The sequence below is a fragment of the Myodes glareolus genome, chromosome 2 (assembly GCF_982192425.1).
Source record: "Myodes glareolus chromosome 2, mMyoGla1.1, whole genome shotgun sequence".
Taxonomy (NCBI): domain Eukaryota; kingdom Metazoa; phylum Chordata; class Mammalia; order Rodentia; family Cricetidae; genus Myodes; species Myodes glareolus.
In genome coordinates this window covers 66,289,870-66,312,587 of record NC_142027.1, presented here as the reverse complement: position 1 = coordinate 66,312,587, position 22,718 = coordinate 66,289,870, and the positions used below count along the sequence as shown (strand labels likewise).

The following is a 22,718-nucleotide window of genomic DNA, read 5'->3' as shown; positions in this document are numbered from 1 at the left end:
CCTTTGTCTGATGAGGGGTTGGTGAAGATCTTCTCCCAGTCCGAAGGTAGCCTTTTTGTCTTACTGACAGTGTCCTTTGCTTTACAGAAGCTTCTCAGTTTCAGGAGGTCCCATTTATTCATTGATTCTCTTATTGTCTGTGCTACTGGGGTTCTACCTAGGAAGTGGCCTCCTGTGCCTATGTCTTGTAGACTACTTCCCACTTTCTCTTCTATCAGGTTCAAAGTGGTCAGATTAATGTTGAGGTATTTAATCCATTTGGACTTGAGTTTTGTGCATGGTGATAGATTTGGATCTATTTTCATTCTTCTACAGGTTGACATCCAGTTATGCCAGCACCATTTGTTAAAGATGCTTTCCTTCTTCCATTGTATACCTTTAGCTCCCTTGTCGAAAATCAGGTGTTCATACATTTGTGGCTTAATACCCGGGTCTTCTATTCAATTCCATAGGTCGACTTCTCTGTTGTTATGCCAATACCAAGCTGTTTTCAATACTGTAGCTCTGTAATAGAGTTTGAAGTCAGGGATGGTAGTGCCTCCAGAAGTTCCTTTATTGTATAAGATTGTTTTGGCTATCCTGGGTTTTTGTTTTGCCATATAAACTTGATTATTGTTCTCTCAAGGTCTGTGAAGAAGTTTGATGGGATTTTGATGGGGATTGCACTGAATCTATAGATTGCTTTTGGTAGAATTGCCATTTTTACTATGTTGATTCTCCCAATCCAAGAGCAAGGGAGGTCTTTCCATTTTCTGGTATCCTCCTCAATTTCTTTCTTCAAAGACTTAAAGTTCTTGTCAAATAGGTGTAACATGAGGGGGCCGACTTGTTGGAGTTTCCGTCCCGCCCGGTACCCCACAACCGGCAAATCCCAAAGAAAAATCACACACAGGACTCCATAAGGTTATAAACTGATTGGCCCATTAGGTCAGGCTTCTTGTTAACTCTTATAACTTATGTTACCCCATTATCTACATTAGCCACATGGCTCCGTACCTTTCTCAGCTGGGCAAGTTACATGCTGCCTCTTCGGTGGTCTGCGCAGGAGTGACAGAGGGAGCTTCTGCTTCCAGAATACTCCCAGTCTCTTTGCTCCACCCCTACTTCCTGTCTGGCTTTCCTGCCTATACTGTCTGCCTGGCCAATCAGCGTTTTATTAAAATATGATTGACAGAATACAGACAATTCTCCCACACCAAATAGGTCTTTCACTTCCTTGGTTAGAGTTATCCCAAGATATTTTATGCTACTTGTGGCTATCGTGAAAGGTGAAGTTTCTCTGATTTCCCTCTCTGCTTCTTTATCCTTTGTGTATAGGAGGGCAACTGATTTTTTGGAGTTGATCTTGTACCCTGCCACATTATTAAAGGTGTTTATCAGCTGTAGGAGTTTTTTGGTAGAGTTTTGGGGGTCACTTATGTATGCTATCATATCATCTGCAAATAACGAGAGTTTAACTTCTTCCTTTCCAATTCGAATCCCCTTGATCCCCTTATGTTGTATTATTGCTATTGCTAGAACTTCAAGCACTATATTGAAGAGGTATGGAGAGAGTGGACAGCCTTGTCGTGTTCCTGATTTTAGTGGAAAGGCTTTGAGTTTATCTCCATTCAATTTGATATTAGCTGTCAACTTGCTGTAAATAGCTTTTATTACATTTAAGTATGATCCTTGTATCCCCAGTCTCTCCAACACCTTTATCATAAAGGGGTGTTGAATTTTGTCAAATGCTTTTTCAGCATCTAATTAAATGATCATATGTTTTTTTTCTTTCAGTTTATTTATATGATGGATTACATTGATAGATTTGTGTATGTTGAACCAGCCCTGCATCTCTGGGATGAAGCCTACTTGATCATAATGGATAATTTTTCTAATGTGTTCTTGGATTCGGTTTGCCAGTATTTTGTTGAAGATTTTTGCATCAATGTTCATGAGTGAGATTGGCCTGTAATTCTCTTTCTTGGTCGTGTCTTTATGTGGTTTTGGTATCAGGGTAACTGTAGCTTCATAAAAAGAATTTGGCAATGACTCTCCTGTTTCTATATTGTGGAATACATTAAGGAGTATAGGTATTAGCTCTTCTTGGAAGTTCTGGTAGAATTCTGCATTGAAACCATCTGGTCCTGGACTTTTTTTGGTAGGGAGGATTTTGATAACAGCTTCTATTACTTCACTACTAACAGGTCTATTTAGATTGTTTACCTGGTCTTGATTTAACTTTGGTAAATGGTACTTATCTAAAAACAAGTCCATTTCTTGTACATTTTCCAATTTTGTAGCATATAGGCTTTTGTAGTAAGATCTAATGATTCTCTGAATTTCCTCTGTGTCTGTGGTTATGTCCCCCTTTTCATTTCTGATCTTATCAATTTGCGTATTCTCTCTCTGCTGTTTGATTAGTTTGGCTAGGGGTTTGTCAATCTTGTTGATTTTCTCCAAGATCCAGCTTTTTGTTTCATTGATTCTTTGGATTGTTTTCTATGTTTCTATTTTGTTGATTTCAGCCCTCAGTTTGATTATTTCCAGTCTTCTACTCCTCCAGGGTGAGTCTGCTTCTTTTTTTTTCCAGAGCTTTCAGGTGTGCTGTTAAATCTCCAATGTGTGCTTTCTCTGTTTTCTTTAATTGGGCACTTAGTGCTATGAACTTTCCTTGTAGCCACTGCTTTCATTGTGTCCCATAGGTTTGAGTATGTTGTGTCTTTATTTTCATTAAATTCAAGGAAGACTTTAATTTCTTTCTTTATTTCTTCCTTGACCCAGGGGTGATTCAGTAGTTGACTGTTCAGCTTCCATGAGTTTGTAGGCTTTCTGGGGTTAGAATTATTGTTGAATTCTAACTTTATTCCATGGTGATCCGACAAGACACAGGTGGTTACTAATATTTTTTTGTATCTGTGAAAGTTTGCTTTGTTACCCAGTATGTGGGCAATTTTCGAGAAGGTTCCATGCACTGCAGAGAAGAAGGTATATTCTTTCCTACTTGGGTGGAATGTTCTATAGATATCTGTTAAGTCCATTTGATTCATTACCTCTATTAATTCTCTTATTTCTCTGTTAGGTTTCTGTCGGATTGACCTGTCCATTGGTGAGAGAGGTGTGTTGAAGTCTCCTACTATTAGTGTGTGTGGTTTGGTGACTGCCTTGAGTTCTAGAAGTTTTCTTTTACATAAGTGGGTGCTTTTATATTAGGGGCATAGATATTCAGGATTGAGACTTCCTCTTGATGAATTGTTCCTGTTATGAGTATAAAATGTCCATCTCCATCTCTTCTGGTTGATTTTAGTTTGAAGTCAATTTTGTTGGAAATTAGAATGGCCACACCTGCTTGTTTTTTAGGTCCATTTGCTTGAAAAACCTTTTCCCAAGCCTTTACTCTGAGTAGATGTCTGTCTTTGTGGTTGAGGTGTGTTTCTTGTAAACAGCAGCATGTTGGATCCTGTTTTCATATCCAATCTCTTAATCTGTGCCTTTTTATAGGTGAGTTGAGTCCGTTGATATTAAGTGATATTAATGACCAGTGGTTGTTAACGCTGGTTAGTGTCTGTGTGTGTGTGTGTGTGTGTGTGTGTGTGTGTGTGTGTGTAGTAGAGTTAGTTTGTGTGTTTCCCTTCTTTGGGTCGTGCTTGTGAAAGGTCGCTAGATGTCTGAGTTATTGTAGGCATTGTTGACTATGTTAGATTCCTTGGGTTGCGATTTTCCTTTTATTACTTTCTGTAAGGCTGGATTTGTGGCTACGTATTGTTTAAATTTGTTTTTATCCTGGAATATTTTGTTTTCTCCATTGATAGTGAACGATAGCTTGGCTGTGTATAGTAGTCTGGGCTTGCATACATGGTCTCTTAGTTTCTGCACTACCTCTATCCAGTTTATCCAAGCTCCTCCTTGCCGGGCTTCTTTCGCGGGTCAGAGCAAACTCACCCCAATGATGAATCTTCTGCTAGAGGATCAGTGCCCCTTCCTGGCCAGGAATCTTGCTGAGCTGATACAGGTCCTACCTTTTCACTGGCAGGCTATTGAAACGCAGGAACTCCCTCCTGCCGGGTTGCAATTCCAGCCCAGTCCCAGCATGCAAGCCGGTTGAGTTGGGTGATTTTATGGCCCCGAGGAGGAAGGGAAGAATAAAGGAAGGGGTTCCTGGGTGAAAGGTGGGATGGGCTAGCTCTTGTTTAATACTTTTGAAGGCATAATGTTTAGTAGCCATGTACTATTGTGAGAGTGGACATGGATAATTTTGGCATCTTCTCATTGTGTTGACTGTCTCTGTTGTTGTCGTTTTCCCGCTGTTACAGAGAAGCCGTGATAAATTGTCCTGAACAGGCAGCTCAGCTGTAGAGTGCTTGTGTAGCTTGCATGAGTTCTGGGTTTTGATCTCTGACCCCAGAACAAAAGAAGAGGGAGGGAGTCAGTCAGTCTACGTTTCCATTTGGTTTTCTATAAAATTTCTCCCTTGGGCTGGTGAGAGGACACAGTGGGCAAAGGAGCTTGTTGCCAAGGCTGATGATCTGAGTTCAATCCCCAGGACACACACTGTGGGAGAAAAGAAGCAACTCCCACCATTGTCCCCTGACTCCCACATCCTTGCTATGCCATATGCACTGTACATGCACACACATGCACACAGACATCCACACACGCTAAGTAAATTTAATTTTAAAAATTTCCCTTTTAAATACATAATGCATGATTGTGGGCCCTAGGTCCATGTCAAACCATTGATAAACCTATTAAACAAAAACCCCAGGAGTAGAATCACCAAGTAGAATACACTTGGGAGATCCTATAGTATCAACAACCTTTGCCAGGTTATTTTAACAAGTGGATTATAAGGAAAGTAGAAAGAGAGGGAAAGAAGGAGAGAGGGAGGGAGAGAAACACAGAGACAAGGTACAAAATATTTAAATTAAGTTATAAATAATATCTATTGATAGTTTGTGGACTTAGTACAATTCTGACTAAAACAATCTTTCAAAGTTTTTGTGAGAGATCCGAAAAATGTAGACATTGACAAGATATTAGACACAGGGTGCTATTTAAGGTTGTGATGAATTTCTCAATATTTATTCTTAACTTATTCTCTAGTGACGCATATGTGATTTCTTGTATTTGCCCTAAAAATAGTTCACACTTGGGCAGCCTAGGCAAGGCTATTCAGAAAACAATATTGGTCTATAAAAATGGAAGTGAGTGACATCTTCACAGGGACTCACTACATTACTCTGTCTGCTTTTGGGTGTATCTGAAAGTCTCCCCAGGAAATAGCTCAGTAGAAGAGGGTGTCAGGAGCCTCAGGAGCTAGATTTACATGCAGTGAGCCATCTGCCATAGGTACTGGGGACTGAACCTGGGTCCTCTGGAAGAGCAGCCAGTGCTCCTAACTGCTGAGCCATCTCTCCAGCTCCTTTGCTGGCCTCTTTACTGAGATGTTACTGTGCTGGTGAATTTCTTTACAAGGAATGTTATCTCTTCCTTTCGGAGATGGAGTACCTGCCGGTAGTGATGTCGGGCCCAGGAGCTCTTACTTTGTTAGCTGGTCCAGGCTCCACGTCTTGTTATGGGATAGATGTGTGTCTTCAGGGCTACCAAAGGTGAACGTGATGTCTGGAGAGCCTAGATTCTCCTCTGGATTTGTCTGCTGTGAATTTGTCTACATTTTAGAGAGAACATTTTTTTTATTTCCATCTTGGGGTAGCTTGTTTCTTACCAGCTCTCTATCATTTTGATGTTATTGTTGTTGGTTTGTGTGGTAGGCAATTTGTGACACAATTCATGTAGCATGAAAGTCACCCTTGGGAGTTTGGGATTCAACTGATTTTAACACATTCACAGAATTGTATGTCTATTGCCACCATCTAAATTTAGATCATCAGACATTGCTGTTCCCTTGGCCCCAGCTTCAGCCCCAGTACCCATTATTTATTTTCTATCTCTATGGATTTGTCTATTCTGAACATTTTGTATCAGTGGAATTATAATGAGTGGTTTTTTTGTGAATGATTTCTTTATCTTAGAAGAATGTTTCCAAGTTTTGTCTTCGTTGAAGCCAGCACTTTATTACCTGTATAGCTGAATAAATAACTTCTATTGTCTACATCAACTTGTTGTGTTTGTTCCGTCATCAGAAGATGAGTGTTCAGTGTGCTTCTACTTTCCAGGCATTTTTTACTTTAATTTTTAAAGATTTCTTACATGAGTTCACTGCATTTACGCATTTATACCCCACCCTCTTCTGCTCCAACTCCTCCCATGAACCCCATCACTCCTCTAATTCATGACATATTCTTTTATAAGTATTATTGTTTATACACACACACACACACACACACACTTACTTAGTCCAGTTAATATTACCTGTAGGCACATGTGTTTAAGGAGGACCACTTAGGACTGAGAAATCTATCAGGAGGCTCTTGTCAGGAGAAAACGGTCTCTCCCTCCCTCAGCGGCCATTAGCTCTTCCAGGGATGGGGCTGTCTGTGTGACCATTGTGTGCAAGGGCTTTCCAATGCCTGTGGAACTGTTGAGTCATGACGTGATGCTGTGTTGCCCTTTGAGGAAGCAGCGGACCATTTTTGCTCCACCAGCAATGCACAAGTGTTCCAGTTTCCCCACACACCAGCACGTTACCTTCCATATCTCACTTGTCTCTCTGGGATTCTGACTTGCTTTCCTCAGATGATTAACTCTGAGGATATGTCATGTGCTTTTTAGTTGTTTGCGGTTTGTGTGTGTGTGTGTGTGTGTGTGTGTGTGTGTGTTTGCCAAAATCTAGTGAAACATCTTTGCCCATTTTTTAATTGGGTCAATTTTGTTGTTGATGCAGAGTTTTAAGAGTTCTTTATATATTTGGAATACAAGTCCTTAATTAAACATATGATCTTTAGTTGTTCCCTCCTATTCTGCAAAGTCTGGCTGAGTTAGCTTTCTGTCCCTGTGATCAAATTCCTGACACAATAACCTAAAGGGGCAAAGGTTATTTTGGCTCACAGTTTGAGGATTCAGTCCACAGTCTGACTGTGCTACTTTTGGTCCTGTGGTGACAAAGCCTGCCAGGGAGTGTGTGATGGAGGAGGGCCCCCACCTCATGGAAACCAGGGAGTAAAGCCAAAGATGACTGACCAGAATTCCAATATCCCCCAAAAGGACACTCCCCCAGTGGCCTAACTTCCTTCCACTAGACCCCACCCATAGGGTCCACCATAACCCAGAAAGCCGAGGACCCAGTGCATGGGAACCTCGGGGACATTGGTGGCACCAGAATACTTACCATGTGTCCAACGTCATCTCCATTCCATCATCTTGATGACTGAAGTAACAGTTGCATGCGAATAAGTTAAGGAAATGCCTTGGACCAGTGTGTCTTCCAGCCTTGGATGAGGGATTCTGCATGTGTTTAAGTAAATCTTCATTCTACTGCTGAAAGCTCACAGCTCAACTTAGCCGTTATTCCCTGCTGGCACCAAGTCCCCAGACCAGTCAGAGGTGAAAGCAGGGCCTCTCAGGTTGGACTTGAGCATACACAGAGCTTTGTGTATGCTGAAAACATGTCGGGGTTTGATAGCCGTGGACCTCTTCCCAGTTTTCCCTCGTAAGTTTTTATTGGTCAGACTCTTACTAGCCCCAGCTGATATTGCTGCCTCAGTAGCAGTGATGTTAAATAATTGCTTTTTTACATATACCTTGGGGATAAAGTGGTTCGCATAGACCAAGCTCTGAGTCAGGTCAAAGCAGACAGTGCTGGAGGTGGAGCCAAAGGAGCTGCTGGAACCAGGCAGGGATGATGATTCTCTTGGGGCTGTGGTTCTCGGGAGCTCTGACCCCCCCCCTCAACCCCTGCCAAACAGTTCATTTTCACAAGTTCCATAGTTGCTTCTGGTTTTCAAAGCTGCCAAGAGCTGGGATGAAGGGAATGAGAGTTCAAAGACCACAGAGCCTGCTGTCCTTCCCAAGATGCAGCTGAGCTCAGAGAGATGCGGTTTGGGTTTCTCACGCCTTGGTTAATATCCAGAGTTCTGGAAAGCTTAACCTAGAATCTCTGTGATGACATTCTCTCTGCTTTAATGGAGTAGATTACAGACGTTGGTTTTTTTGTTTTTGTTTTTCTCTGCCCTTCTAGGAGTGCATTGCAGTCCCCTCTCTTCTTAAGATGTCCACTAATCTTGCAACCTCTCCAGACTACAAATGTCCCATTCATTCTTGGCAAATACTTTACCAAGACACAATCTGTGCTGTGCACGTGATTTAGCATCCTCACCAGCCCTGTCTTTTCTCCTTCCTCTAACTGCAGAAAGGCTCTTTCCTTTACTCACACATCTCTTCAACCCCTTCCATCCTCCGTGGAGAACTTAGCCAGCAGGGATGACTCTGTGCCCCCCCGTGCCCCCGTCTTTCCTCTTCCCCCATCCTTCTTGGTTACTCTCTTCTTGGGAGCTCTTCCTGTACGCCTCTACTCTTTCACACTAAACTCTACTTCCTCCAAGCAGAGTTTCTACACACAACTTCCATTTGACAAAAGTAGCAAATGCTCTCTGTGAATGTTCTGCAGGCAAGGCTTGTGCCAAACGCCATCCTTGCATTGCTTGCCTTATCAAAGATACTGTTTTTCTAATTCAAGTCAGCTAGGAACACAATCTTTTTTTTTTAAAGTAATTTTATTAAATTATAAAAGTTTCCATTTCCGCCCCTCCTCCCAACACCCTCCCACTCCCCCCACTCCCTCTCCTCCTCCCTCTCCATCCCTAAGAGCAGTCAGGGTTTCCTGCCCTGTGGGAAGTTCAAGTTCCTCCCTCCTCCCTCCAGGTCCAGGAAGGTGAGTGTCCAGACAGACTGGATCCGAAAAATTCAGTATATGCAGAGGAAACAAGTCCCAGTGTCATTGTCAATGGCTTTTCAGAAAGACTCCGGGCCAGCCACATTCAGAGAATCCGGCCACATTCAGAGAATCTGGTTGGATCGCGTCCTCGTTCAGTTCCAGTCCTACTGGCCTTGGTAAACTCTCATTACATCCGTCCCCTTGTATCAGTGGGTGATCGCATCCCTCGCAGTCCTTATTTCCTTTTTCATTTTCTTCATCCTTCTGCTCCTCATTTGGACCTTGGGGGGCTCAGTCCGGTGCTCCAGTGTGGGTCTCCGTCTGTATCGCCATCCATCGTCAGATGAAGGTTCTCTTTGGTCTTGCCTTCTTTGCTCACGTTCTCTTTCCTTCTGCTTCTCGTTTGGACCTAGGGAATTAAGTCCAGTGTTCCGATGTGGGTCTCTGTCTCTATCTCCATCCATCGCCAGATGAAGGTTCTGGGACTCTTGTCTATTTCCAATCTCCAGGCAGATAGCTACATGATTTTCATCAGGTTCACCTTCTTATTTAGCTTCTCTAGGATCACGAATTATAGGCTCAAAGACCTTTAATTATGGTTAGAATCCACATGTGAGTGAATACATACCATATTCCTCTTTTTGGGTCTGGCTTACCTCACTCAGTAAAGCGTTTTCTATTTCCATCCATTTGCATGCAAAATTCAAGATGTCATGGTTTTTTACCGCTGAGTAAAACTCTAATGTGTATATGTTCCACACCTTTTTTAACCATTCTTTTATTGAGGGGCACCTAGGTTGTTTCCAGGTTCTGGTTATTGCAAATAGTGCTGCTATGAACATAGTTGAACAAATAAATGCTTTTATAGTATGATAGGGCATCTCTTGGGTATATTCCCAAGAGTGGAATTGCTGGGTCCTGAGGGAGGTTGACTCCCAGTTTCCTGAGAAACCGCCACACTGATTTCCACAGTGGCTGCACAAGTTTGCATTCCCACCAACAATGGATGAGTGTTCCCCTCATTCCACATCCTCTCCAACATAGGCTATCATTGGTGTTTTTGAGTTTGGCTATTCTGACAGGTGTAAGATGATATCTCAAAGTTGTTTTGATTTGCATTTCCCTGATCGCTAAGGAGGTTGAACATGACCTTAAGTGTCTTTTGGTCATTCGAAGTTCTTCTGTTGAGAATTCTCTGTTCAGTTCAGTACCCCATTTTTTAATTGGGTTAATTAGAGTTTTAGTGTCTAGTTTCTTGAGTTCTTTGTATATTTTGGAGATCAGACCTTTGTCTGATGAGGGGTTGGTGAAGATCTTCTCCCAGTCCGAAGGTAGCCTTTTTGTCTTACTGACAGTGTCCTTTGCTTTACAGAAGCTTCTCAGTTTCAGTAGGTCCCATTTATTCATTGTTTCTCTTATTGTCTGCACTCCTGGGGTTCTGCTTAGGAAGTGGTCTCCTGTGCCTATATCTTGTAGACTACTTCCCACTTTCTCTTCTATCAGGTTCAAAGTGGTCAGATTAATGTTGAGGTCTTTAATCCATTTGGACCTGAGTTTTGTGCATGGTGATAGATATGGATCTATTTTCATTCTTCTACAGGTTGACATCCAGTTATGCCAGCACCATTTGTTAAAGATGCTTTCCTTCTTCCATTGTATACCTTTAGCTCCCTTGTCGAAAATCAGGTGTTCATACATTTGTGGCTTAATACCCGGGTCTTCTATTCAATTCCATAGGTCGACTTCTCTGTTGTTATGCCAATACCAAGCTGTTTTCAATACTGTTGCTCTGTAATAGTGTTTGAAGTCAGGGATGGTAATGCCTCCAGAAGTTCCTTTATTGTATAAGATTGTTTTGGCTATCCTGGGTTTTTTGTTTTGCCATATAAACTTGATTATTGTTCTCTCAAGGTCTGTGAAGAAGTTTGATGGGATTTTGATGGGAATTGCATTGAATCTATAGATTGCTTTTGGTAGAATTGCCATTTTTACTATGTTGATTCTCCCAATCCAAGAGCAGGGGAGGTCTTTCCATTTTCTGGTATCCTCCTCAATTTCTTTCTTCAAAGACTTAAAGTTCTTGTCAAATAGGTCTTTCACTTCCTTGGTTAGAGTTACCCCAAGATATTTTATGCTATTTGTGGCTATCATGAAAGGTGATGTTTCTCTGATTTCCCTCTCTGCTTCTTTATCCTTTGTGTATAAGAGGGCAACCGATTTTTTGGAGTTGATCTTGTATCCTGCCACATTACTAAAGGTGTTTACCAACTGTAGGAGTTCTTTGGTAGAGTTTTTGGGGTCGTTTATGTACACTATCATATCGTCTGCAAATAACGAAAGTTTAACTTCATCCTTTCCAATTTGAATCCCCTTGATCCCCTTATGTTGTATTATTGCTATTGCTAGAACTTCAAGCACTATATTGAAGAGGTATGGAAAGAGTGGACAGCCTTGTCGTGTTCCTGATTTTAGTGGAATGGCTTTGAGTTTCTCTCCGTTCAATTTGATGTAAGCTGTCGGCTTACTATATATTGCTTTTTTTATATTTAGGTATGATCCTCGTATACCCAATCTCTCCAACACCTTTATCATAAAGGGGTGTTGAATTTTGTCAAATGCTTTTTCAGCATCTAATTAAATGATCATATGTTTTTTTCTTTCAGTTTATTTATATGATGGATTACATTGATAGATTTGCGTATGTTGAACCAGCCCTGCATCTCTGGGATGAAGCCCACTTGATCATAATGGATAATTTTTCTAATATATTCTTGGATTCGGTTTGGCAGTATTTTATTGAGTATTTTAGCGTCAATATTCATGAGTGAGATTGGTCTGTAATTCTCTTTCTTGGTTGTGTCTTTGTGTGGTTTTGGTATCAGGGTAACTGTAGCTTCATAAAAAGAATTTGGCAATGATTCTTCTGTTTCTATATTGTGAAATACATTAAGAAGTATAGGTATTAGCTCTTCCTGGAAGTTCTGGTAGAATTCTGCATTGAAACCATCTGGTCCTGGGCTTTTTTTGGTAGGGAGATTTTTGATAACAGCTTCTAATTGTTCACGACTGACAGGTCTATTTAGATTGTTCACCTGGTCTTGGTTCAACTTTGGTATATGGTACTTATCTAAAAAAATGTCCATTTCTTGTACATTTTCCAACTTTGTGGCATATAGGCTTTTGTAGTAAGATCTAATGATTCTCTGAATTTCCTCTGTGTCTGTGGTTATGTCCCCCTTTTCATTTCTGATCTTATTAATTTGCATGTTCTCTCTCTGCCGTTTGATTAATTTGGATAGGGGTTTGTCAATCTTGTTGATTTTCTCCAAGAACCAGCTTTTTGATTCATTGATTCTTTGGATTGTTTTCTGTGTTTCTATTTGTTAATTTCAGCCCTCAGTTTGATTATTTCCAGTCTTCTAGAACTCCTGGGTGAATCAGCTTCTTTTTTTCCTAGGGCTTTCAAGTGTGCTGTTAAGTCTCCAATGTGTGCTTTCCCCGTTTTCTTTAATTGGGCACTTAGTGCTATGAACTTTCCTCGTAGCACTGCTTTCATAGTGTCCCATAGGTTTGAGTATGTTGTGTCTTTATTTTCATTAAATTCAAGGAAGACTTTAATTTCTTTCTTTATTTCTTCCTTGACCCAGGGGTGATTCAGTAGTTGAGTGTTTAACTTCCATGAGTTTGTTGGTTTCCTGGGGGTAGCACTGTTGTTGAATTCTAACTTTAATCCATGGTGGTCTGACAAGACACAGGTGGTTACTAATATTTTTTTGTATCTGTGGAAGTTTGCTTTGTTACCCAGTATGTGGGCAATTTTCGAGAAGGTTCCATGCACTGCAGAGAAGAAGGTATATTCTTTCCTATTTGGGTGGAATGTTCTATAGATGTCTGTTAAGTCCATTTGATTCAATACCTCCAATAATTCTCTTATTTCTCTGTTAGGTTTCTGTCTGATTGACCTGTCCATTGGTGAGAGAGGAGTGTTGAAGTCTCCTACTATTAGTGTCTGTGGTTTGATGTCTGCCTTGAGTTCTAGAAGTGTTTCTTTTACATAAGTGGGTGCTTTTGTATTAGGGGCATAGATATTCAGGATTGAGACTTCCTCCTGATGAATTGTTCCTGTTATGAGTATAAAATGTCCGTCTCCATCTCTTCTGATTGATTTTAGTTTGAAGTCAATTTTGTTAGAAATTAGAATGGCCACACCTGCTTGTTTCTTAGGTCCATTTGCTTGAAAAACCTTTTCCCAAGCCTTTACTCTGAGTAGATGTCTGTCTTTGTGGTTGAGGTGTGTTTCTTGTAAAGAGCAGAATGTTTGATCCTGTTTTCATATTCAATCTCTTAGTCTGTGCCTTTTTATAGGTGAGTTGAGTCCGTTGATATTAAGTGATATTAATGACCAGTGGTTGTTGACTCCGGTTATTATTATTTTTTGTTTCTTTGTTTAATAGAGTTTGTCTGTGTCCCTTCTTTGAGTTAAGCTCGTGAAGGGTCGCTAGATGTCTGAGTTATTATAGGCAGTGTTGGTAATGTTGGATTCCTTGGGTTGCGATTTTCCTTCTATTACTTTTTGTAAGGCTGGGTTTTTGGCTACGAATTGTTTAAATTTGTTCTTATCCTGGAATATTTTGTTTTCTCCATTGATAGTGAATGATAGCTTGGCTGGGTATAGTAGTCTGGGTTTGCATCCATAGTCTCTTAGTTTCTGCAGTACCTCTATCCAGGACCTTCTGGCTTTCATGGTTTCCATAGAGATGTCCGGTGTAAGTCTGATAGGTTTACCTTTATAAGTTACTTGACCTTTTTCCTTTGCAGCTCTTAATATTCTTTCTTTAATCTGTATGTTTTGTGTTTTGATTATTATATGGCGAGGGTATGTTTTTTTTTTTTTTTTTTGCTCAAGTCTATTCGGTGTTCTGTATGCTTCTTGAACCTTCATAAGAATATCATTCTTTAGGTTGGGAAAGTTTTCTTCTATAATTTTGTTGAATATATTTTCTGGGCCTTTGATCTGCAGTTCTTTTCCTTCTTCAATCCCTATTATTCTTAGATTTGGTTTTTTTATTGTGTCCCAGATTTCTTGAATGTTTTGTGATGACAATTTGTTGGATTTGCTGTTTTCTTTGATCAGAGCATTTATTTTCTCTATGGTATCTTCAGACTCTGAGATTCCTTCTTCCATCTCTTGTATCCTATTGGTTATGCTTGATTCTGTAGTCTCTGTTCGTTTACCTAGATTTTCCATATCCAGCCGGCCCTCTTTTCGCGTTTTCTTCATTGCCTCCATTCAGTTTTCAATTCTTGAACTGTTTCCATTACCTGTTTGATTGATTTTTCTTGGTTTCCCAGTGTATCATTCATGGATTTACTCATTTCTTTGAACATTTTGTTATACTTCTCATCCATTTCTTTACTCATTTCTTCAATCTTTTTGTTGTATTTCTCATCCAGTTCTTTAAGGGAGTTATCCATATCCTGTTTAAGGGACTCTATTGCTTTCATAATGGCACTTTTTTCCACTTCTTCTGAATTAAGAGGTTCAGGTCCTTCTATTGTAGGGTCGTTGGGATCTGGTGATTTCATGTTGTTTTTTAGATTGTTGGAGGAGTTCTTGCCTTGGTGTCTGCCCATCTCTTCCTTCAAATGCTCTATATTGGATCTTCTGGTACCAGGTCAGGTTCCCTTGTTGGGCAGGGACTTCACTGACAGAATGCCCACCTTTCCTCAGGCAGTCTATTGAAACACAGGGACTCCCTCCTGCCGGGTTGCACTCACAGCCCAGGCCCAGCGCGCAAGGGAGCAGCTCTGGGGAGATCTTGTGACCCCAGGGGGATGGGGGGAAGAGAGGGTAGGAACACAATCTTGTCAGTGACTCTGAACAGCATCTCTGTAGTGAGGGAGTCTGATGGTGACTCAGAGAAGGTGTGGATGGTGCGTTCCTACAGCCCTTGGGCCGGTGGTTCCTTCCTCCATGTCAGGCCAGAGCAAAAGCACCACTGCTGTCTTGTGTCTGTTCATGCACCTCTTACACTAAAGTCTAGAAAGTGTGGTTGTGAAATCAGAGTTGCCTGTGACTCCGCTATACAATACCCAAGGTTTAGAAGCCATCATCTGTCCCTGTTTCTCTTCACTAATGTCCTCAAGTTTTAAAGTGTTTCTCAATCTGCAGTGTGAAAGGCTTTGAACTTTGAAAGATACACAGGCAGTTCTCTGAGAGCAGAAAGTTCATCCGTCTGTGTGTGTACAGCATTGCCCTCAGTCATTTTGGACCTTTGACCTAGAACAGGGCCCAAGCCACACTTGGAAAATACATATGAATCTTCACCATTTGATTTAGCCCTGAAAATGGGGGAATGATTAATTAAAATAATTTCAAATGGAAATACCCCACTAAGTGTCTATAGTTTCTACAAATCAGGTATTAATTTGAAATAAGACCATGGGATTGATGGTGGCATGTATAAAGAAGAGAACTTAGAATACAGAAAGATGAGAGAAGGCACTCCCCGGATGCTCAGAATAGCAACGGTCAAAAGTAGATGGGAGAGACCTGTGTCACAAGGATGGAAGGCAGGACCCTCTGTGTGTATGTCCTAGCACTAGGGAGCTTTGTAACCTTGGAATACCCCCTGTCAGCTGTATTGAGTGGACTGCAGGTGTCTGATGCTTTTCCTCCCCAAGCATGGAGGCAGGCGAGGCATAGCCAGCTGTTGAGGAAGCCCAGGGCCCAAGACAATTAGGTGTCTGCCTTACCAGGTTTGGGATATCTGGTCAACCAGCAGGTGGATGAGCTATGTCTGAGAGGATCCTTCTGTTGTTTGCCTTCACAGGGTCAGACTTGTCACAGGTGGCCCCTTCATTCTCCAGTGTCCTGAAGGACAGTGTTGTCGTTGAGGGCCAGGATTTTGTGCTGCGGTGCTCTGTACGCGGGACCCCAGTACCCCGGATCACTTGGCTGCTCAATGGTGAGTTCTCCCTGCTCCAGCTCCAATGACCTCCTGACTTGAGTTCTAGCTTCTTGTTTTGGACTACGTGTGCCTCAGAAGCACAGAAGGAGAAGCTGTGGGAACTGGGTCTGCTGCTTACTAGCTGACCTAGCTCATCTGCTCCTCTTAGGGAATACTACTGCCAACCTGGTAAGGTGGTTGTTACAGATTCACTAAGCTCACATATACAAGTGGGTAATGAGATGCCTGCCCAGAGATACACATGCAATTTTGATTTCTTTTCTTGTGATTAGTCTCCTAAGAGATCATCCACAAGCATTCGTTGAGTCAATAAATGAACACGCAAATGAATAACCCGGTAAACTACATCAGAACTTGGCCAAAGAATATGACCTTCTGTTGGGTGGTAGGTGGATCTGGGATGAAAACTAGCAATTCTTTAAGATGATAATTATAATTCCATAACTAAGAAGGGCTATTTGACTTTTGTTTTGTTTTGTTTTCAAGACAGGGTCTCTCTATGTAGCCCTAGCTGTCCTGTGTAGAACAGACTGGCCCTGAACTCACAGAGGTCTGTAGCCCTAGCTGTCTTGTGCAGAACAGGCTGGCCCTGAACTCACAGAGGTCTGTCTTCCTCTGCTTCTATGTGCTGAGATTAAAGGTGTGTGCCACCATACCTGGCACAAGAAATGCTCTTTGAAAAAAATAGTTACCAAATATCTTTCTTTATTTGTCTCTTCCTTTGAGGGCTTTTTAATTTTACGAGTGTGGGAGACTGGTTCTAACTGAAGACAGTCTGTTCAATGGGCATAACTGGGCAAAGGCTGCACGGGAGAAACCCAGGGACCTGCTGAGAGGGGACTCTTTACAACACAGAGTAGTCAGGTAACCTGATTTTCAGGGATGGGGGCAGAGAGCTTACAATCTTACCCAGTTCGCACATTATTTAGCCCAGGTTTCTAAGAGGAGGCATCTATCGCTTGTCACCAAATAGTCCCCAGGTGTGACACTGTCCTGACCCATTGCCTGTGAGTCTCCATGCCACTCTAGTTCCCTCAGGCTGTGGCAGAAATGACCTTTGAGTGAGGCGAGAGGAGCCATGTACTCTCCCTCCATGCAGTTAGCTAAGGTACATGGGTGAGAACTGAGGCCCGTCCTTTCTCCTACCCCTCACCCATGGGCAGATCCCAAGGGGCTCTGGGACTGACTGCAAGGACCCAGCTTACTATCACCTAGAGCGTAGCATAAGGACTAAACATGTGTCTGACTGAGAGTTTGGCTTTGATGGGGCAGAGCTAAGAAAGGGTCAAGGAGCATTTCCTCCAGAGAGGCAGTCTGTAAGTCCTTTCAGGTTTTCAGGACATACTCCTCTACAGCAGCTGTTCAACTCCATGCTGCAGCATAAAAACAGCAGACAGTGTGTACGTGATTCGTGGGCGCTGAAATAAGAAGCTCATACGATTTCCCCGTGTCATGAAATTTTATTCTTTTTTATTTAAACACACACACACCACATACTTAAATAGTGTTCTTGGTAGAACCGAATCACCATAGGTCAGTGTGGAGAAGTTTTAGAGCAGTGCACTATGGTTGACAGAAACTCTTCTCTGGTCAACATGCAGCAAATGGTGCATTTGGAATACTCAGCCACACATGGGAGGGACATCTATATTCTATTAGTGCCATGACTCCAGGACCACCTCAGAAGATGGGACAGAAAGACTGCAGAAGTAGGGGAGGGTTGCTGGAACAGTGTCTCTGGACCTGACAGGACCACTCCACTCTTGAACTCTCAGCATCCGTGGTTGCCTACATAAGACCTGCACATGCTCTGTACCCAAGAATATATGAACAGCAAAGATTGGACTCGATGGGTTAGTCAAACAAAACAAAACAAAAAGGACACAAAGTTGTAGGTTGGGGTGGGAGTGGATTTGGTAGGCATGGTGGGGAGGATCTGGGGAGACTATGGCCAAAGTACATTGTATGAAATTCTCAAAGAATTAATATATAATATATATAAGTACACATTATAATGAATACATACTACTATATACTATTGTATCTGTCAATGCAATATATTATAATAAAATTGTAGTAATTGTGTTCTATTTTAAATAATTAATATAACACATTAATTATTATATTAGATATATTAGGTTGCAGGTGGGGTTTGGAGCATGGGTTCAGTTTGTCTGCTATTAGTAGTGCAGATTGAACACGGGGTAGATCTTAACTTTCCACACTTTTCCCACTAGAGGGCAATCGTGCTTAAATTCACCTTCCTTGGCTGCTAACTAGTCCAACCAGCCCTCCAAGTTGGGAGTTTCTTAGTTCTCAGTCATGATGTATTCTGAGCCAGCAGCTTCTTTCTAGGGCTCCATCCTTGTTTGTGGGACCCAAAGGAGTCAGGAATCCTACATCAGTAAAAGACAAGCTCTTACCGTGCTTGTCACAAATGTTGGGACAGAGGAGACAGGCTGAGGACAGTCAGGGAGCATGCTGGTAACCTCAGATTCTAGGGGTATCAATATTGCTTTTTTTTTTTGATACTCTAACTATTTTTTTTAAGAAAACAAACTATTTCTTTTAATTTTACATACCAATTCCAGTTCCCACTCTCTCCTCTCCTCCCATCCCCTCCTCCTACCCTCCCGTCCCCCATCCATTTCTCAGAGAGGATAAGGCACATTGCTTTGGGGAAGGTCCAAGGCCCTCCGTACTGTATCTAGGCTGAGCAAGGTATCCATCCAAAGAGATTAGATTCCAAAAAGCAAGTACAAGCATTAGGGATAAAATCCTGGTGCCACTGCCAGTATCCCTGCAGTCTGCCCCAGTCATGCAACTGTCAACCATATTCAGAGGGACTAGTTTGGTCCTATGCTGTTCCTTCCCCATCCGACTGGTGTTGGTGAGCTCCTATTAGCTTGGGTAAACTCTTTCAGTGGGTGTTCCTATCATGGTCTTGGTCTCTTTGCTCATATTCTTGCTCCTCCCACTCTTCAACTGGACTTTGGGAGCTCAGTCCAGTGCTCTGATGCAGGTCTTTGCCTCTGTTTCCATCAGTTGCTGGATGAGGATTCTATGGTGATATTTGAGATATTCCTCAGTCTGACTACAGGGCGAGGCCAGATTCAGGCACCCTCTCCACTATGGCTTAGGATCTTAGCTGGGTTCATCCTTGTGGATTCCTGGGAATTTCTCTAGTGCCAAATTTCTTGCTAGCCCCATAATGGCTCCCTCAATCAAAATATCTCTTTCCTTGCTCTCATCTCTGTCTTTCTTCCATTTCGACTATCCCACTCTCTCAAGTTCTCCTCGCCCCCCTCCTCCACCCCATCTTCTCCTTCCACCCTCCCTATCCCCCCACCCCCATGCTCCCAGTTTTGTCAGGCTATCTTGTCTGTTTCTAGGGGTGTCATTGTTACAAAAAGAAAAGCAAAGGGTTTTCAGTCCTTTCAATGGCGATCTCTGGCCCCCTCTGTTTACCCCTCTCAGTCCTACTTTCCTGGAGTGTAGTGAATTGGGAAAGTTCTCATCCCTCCCTCTTGCTCAGCAGTCTCTTTGCAAAACTGTCCTGAAGACATTAAGTGTTGTTATGTGCAGAAGAAAACATTGCTCTGTGGGGAGGGCTGTTTCTCCCAAAACTGCCTGCCACCCCTCCCTCCCCACCCTTGGTTTTACGAAGTACAAACTAGGACTGGGGGAGGTAAGAGAAAGAAGTGACCGTTGCTGCTGGTATAGCAGATGAACGCATTCCTGCCAGAGGCCAGACTATTCAGTAGTAAGACAAACTACGGCCCTAGAAATAAAGCTTCCATTATGGAATGATGGAGTTTTAGAGCATGCAGCAGTAAGGATGGCGCCGATGCTAACCACTTACAACCCATTGCCACATAGGACTGCATATAAAGAGGGTTTCTTCTAGATCCATTCATTCTCATTCTCCATGTTTATTTTTTCCTTGAATGCTAAAGTGTAGTTTATTGCGTAGAGGAAATGAACATATTGCAACATTAGGGTGGGGCTGCAGCATTGCTCTCTGATCAATATCTCTAATGGGAAATGGAATCACTATTTCTGGAGACATTTCAAAAGAGCTGGGGACCACATGTTCAGACCGAGTGAGGTCTACTCTGCCTGAGTCTGGGCTGTGGACCAAAAGGCCCTGCAGAATTCTTTCCAGGTGTATGGAATGGAGGTTATCCCAAAATGCCAGCTGTCTGTCATGGCCCTCCTGCATGCCAAATTCTTCCAGAGTGACTCTACCCAGTCTTCCCAGGCCCGGTCTTATCCTCCATGGATTTGAGCCAGCTCCAGTGCCGTGGCAGTCGCTCTGCTGGGGTCAGGGCTGGTGTCCCACCACCAGGTGCTCCCTGGTCTGAGCCCTTCTGTGCTTCCCTCTGCAGGGCAGCCCATCAAGTTTGCTCACTCCGTCTGTGAGGCTGGCATGGCCGAGCTCCACATCCAGGATGCCCTGCCAGAGGACCGTGGCACCTACACCTGCCTGGCTGAGAACGCCTTGGGGCAGGTGTCCTGCAGCGCCAGGGTCACTGTCCAAGGTAGGATCCTTCAAGCATTTTCCCCTCCAGCTCTGCCTGTCTGCTTTGAAGGGAGGGTGCTTTTATAGACCATAGGATGACTGGCCCAAAGCCAAGGAGCAGATGTGTAAATGGAATTGTGGTTGCTGGCAGGCAGCTGCGGAAGCAGAGAGGATGCTGGAACATCTAGGGACAAAGGAAAGTCCTGAGCATCGGCATGAAGTGGCACAGCCGGTATCCCCGCTCTAGGGAGGGTGAGGCAGGGCGATCCTGAGTTCCAGGCTGACCTGAGATACATAGAAACCAAGACCCTGTCTCTAAGAAAGAAAAGGAATGGAGAAAGGAGAGAAGGAAAGATCCTGACCCTGAAGGCAGGCAGACGAAAGGTAGAGTCTCTGGGAAGCCACAGTAACAGGATTCTGTCTCCCATCCCTTGACCCCACTGGGCCATGGACACATGCCAGCGAAAGAGACAAGGGCTCCCCCGACTTCAGAAGTCCTCAGTCTAGAATAAGAAAACCACCTGCCCCACAAGACTTGAGGAGGGTACTCACAGGTCATTAACATGCAGCGGCCTCACAAACTTCTTTATATTCTGAGGTGCTGGTAATGAAGCAGGTCCTGAGACTTCAGGAAGAGCTGAAGGGTCTCCTTCGCCCCTCCCCCATGCCCAGGCTTGTATTTTCATTCATCACTAGCCTGGTGGCAAGTAATATGATTGTCACAGTCATCCATTGATCAGCCCAGCACTTAGTCTGCAGGAATCGCCATGAATCACAGGCTTGGGACTGACCCTGGGCTGTGAATTTGCATGGTGGCTGTTTCCAGGAAGGCGGGGTGCTTCTCGGGTCCATGACCCTCAGGTAAGCCTGATTCCTGCCTTTCCTTGGCCTGTGCCCCAAGCTCCTGAGAATGACAGGGTCCTCGGGTTGCTTAGACGGGGTAGAGTGTGCCAGCCTTCCCTACCAGCCAAGCAGAAAACCATGCCTCATTTTTTTTCATTCCCCCCAAATTCAGGCCTCTTAGGATAGTCCCCTTGTAGGGCAAACAGCACATTCTGAAAGGCTGTGTGAGATGGTGTCACAGAAAAGAGCATGAAATGTGTTCTGCCTCCTCTTGCTCCTCAGCCATACCTCACAGAGGCCCCTCGGGCTCAGGGCAGAGTGTTGTCCCTGTCTCTACAGAAGGGTCCAGTGGCCTTGACATCAGTGGAGCTTGGTAGTACCCCAGGATAGTAGGTGGAGCTGGCTTCTGAGCCCAGGCCCTGGGATTGAGGCCCTGGTCACCACAGAGCTGCCCTTTCTCAGAGTACACTGCCCCTGGCCCAAAGGGGAAGGCTAGCCACAGACGGAAGGGCACTGTGCTTTCCTAGGGTGAAGGGAGCTGTCGCTAATGGAGAATGTGGTAAATGTCTGCCCTGTACAGCCATCTGCCAGGAGGGACTTGGATTTCTCTGAAGAAATGCCTCTGTGTGGAGTCATTTGTGAACCAGCCTGCCCCGTTCTTCCAGGAAGCCTTCCACACTGGGGTCAGAGCTGGTGGTAGCCCATGAGATCTTCTCTGGTACACATACATAACAACTTATCTCATGGCATGGCTGCTGTGGGCCTCGGGGGACCGTGGTGTGAGAATTCCAAGGAAGCCCAGAAGTTCATACCCTGGTCTCGGAGGCCCAGGGCAGAGCTTTCACGTCTTCCCAGAGGCCAGTCCTGTCTGTACTGGACGGGAAAGTACAAAAGGCATAGGGTGGGCCAGTGTACCCAGTCTTGCGTCTGAGGGCGGCCTCGCCAGCTTCCTCTGGTAGTCAGCTAATCCAGCATCCGTTTTCAGTTGTTTGGGTTTCAATTGGATTAGAGACTCAGCTAAGCTAACAGTCTCTGTGGGTAGAGGGGACTTCAGATGAAGACTGGGGAACTCCGGGACAGTCCCCTGACTCCTGGTGCTGGGAAGGCTGGGGAAGGCAGATGGGGATGGCTGCAGCGTTCCCCCACCAGGTCCTCCGCTGTCAGCAGCCTGGTGAGTGAGTGCCCTCCCGGGTGGGGGATGTACTGACCTTTTCGAGCCAGACTGAGGCTCAGAACCATAAATGGAAAACAAGACTGAGACACAACCACGCTCGGGTCCAATACAAGACTCCCCTGCACAGGGCTGGCAGAGTAAACCTGGCACAGTGACATTTCTGGCACCCTGCCCCAAGGTGCTTTGGAGGTTCCAGGCCGTATCACACACCATCCCCAGCTTTGGAGTTATTCTGACTTTCTCAGCAGCTCCTCTGGTTCCAGCCCCCTGGGAGATGTTCAGGGACTTGTTCCAGGGTGCCTCAATTGCCGATCCATCCTTCCATGTCACTCCCCAGGCCTGGTTCTGTCACTCACGGTGCGGCATTGCAGAAAGTGTGGATACAAAGCCGACTGC

At 43.7% G+C, this 22,718-nt stretch overlaps 1 protein-coding gene across 2 annotated transcripts in view; it reads left to right on the top strand.

Annotated features, from left to right (window-relative positions):
* The window catches only part of Mylk (myosin light chain kinase), a 201,552-nt gene that overhangs the window by 76,459 nt on the left and 102,375 nt on the right, over positions 1–22,718 (top strand). For both annotated transcript variants that reach the window (XM_087901132.1, XM_087901131.1), the window contains exons 10-11: positions 15,646–15,780; positions 20,172–20,324. In XM_087901132.1, coding sequence (XP_087757258.1) covers positions 15,646–15,780; positions 20,172–20,324 — 288 coding nt within the window. The remainder of the gene's footprint in view (positions 1–15,645; positions 15,781–20,171; positions 20,325–22,718) is intronic.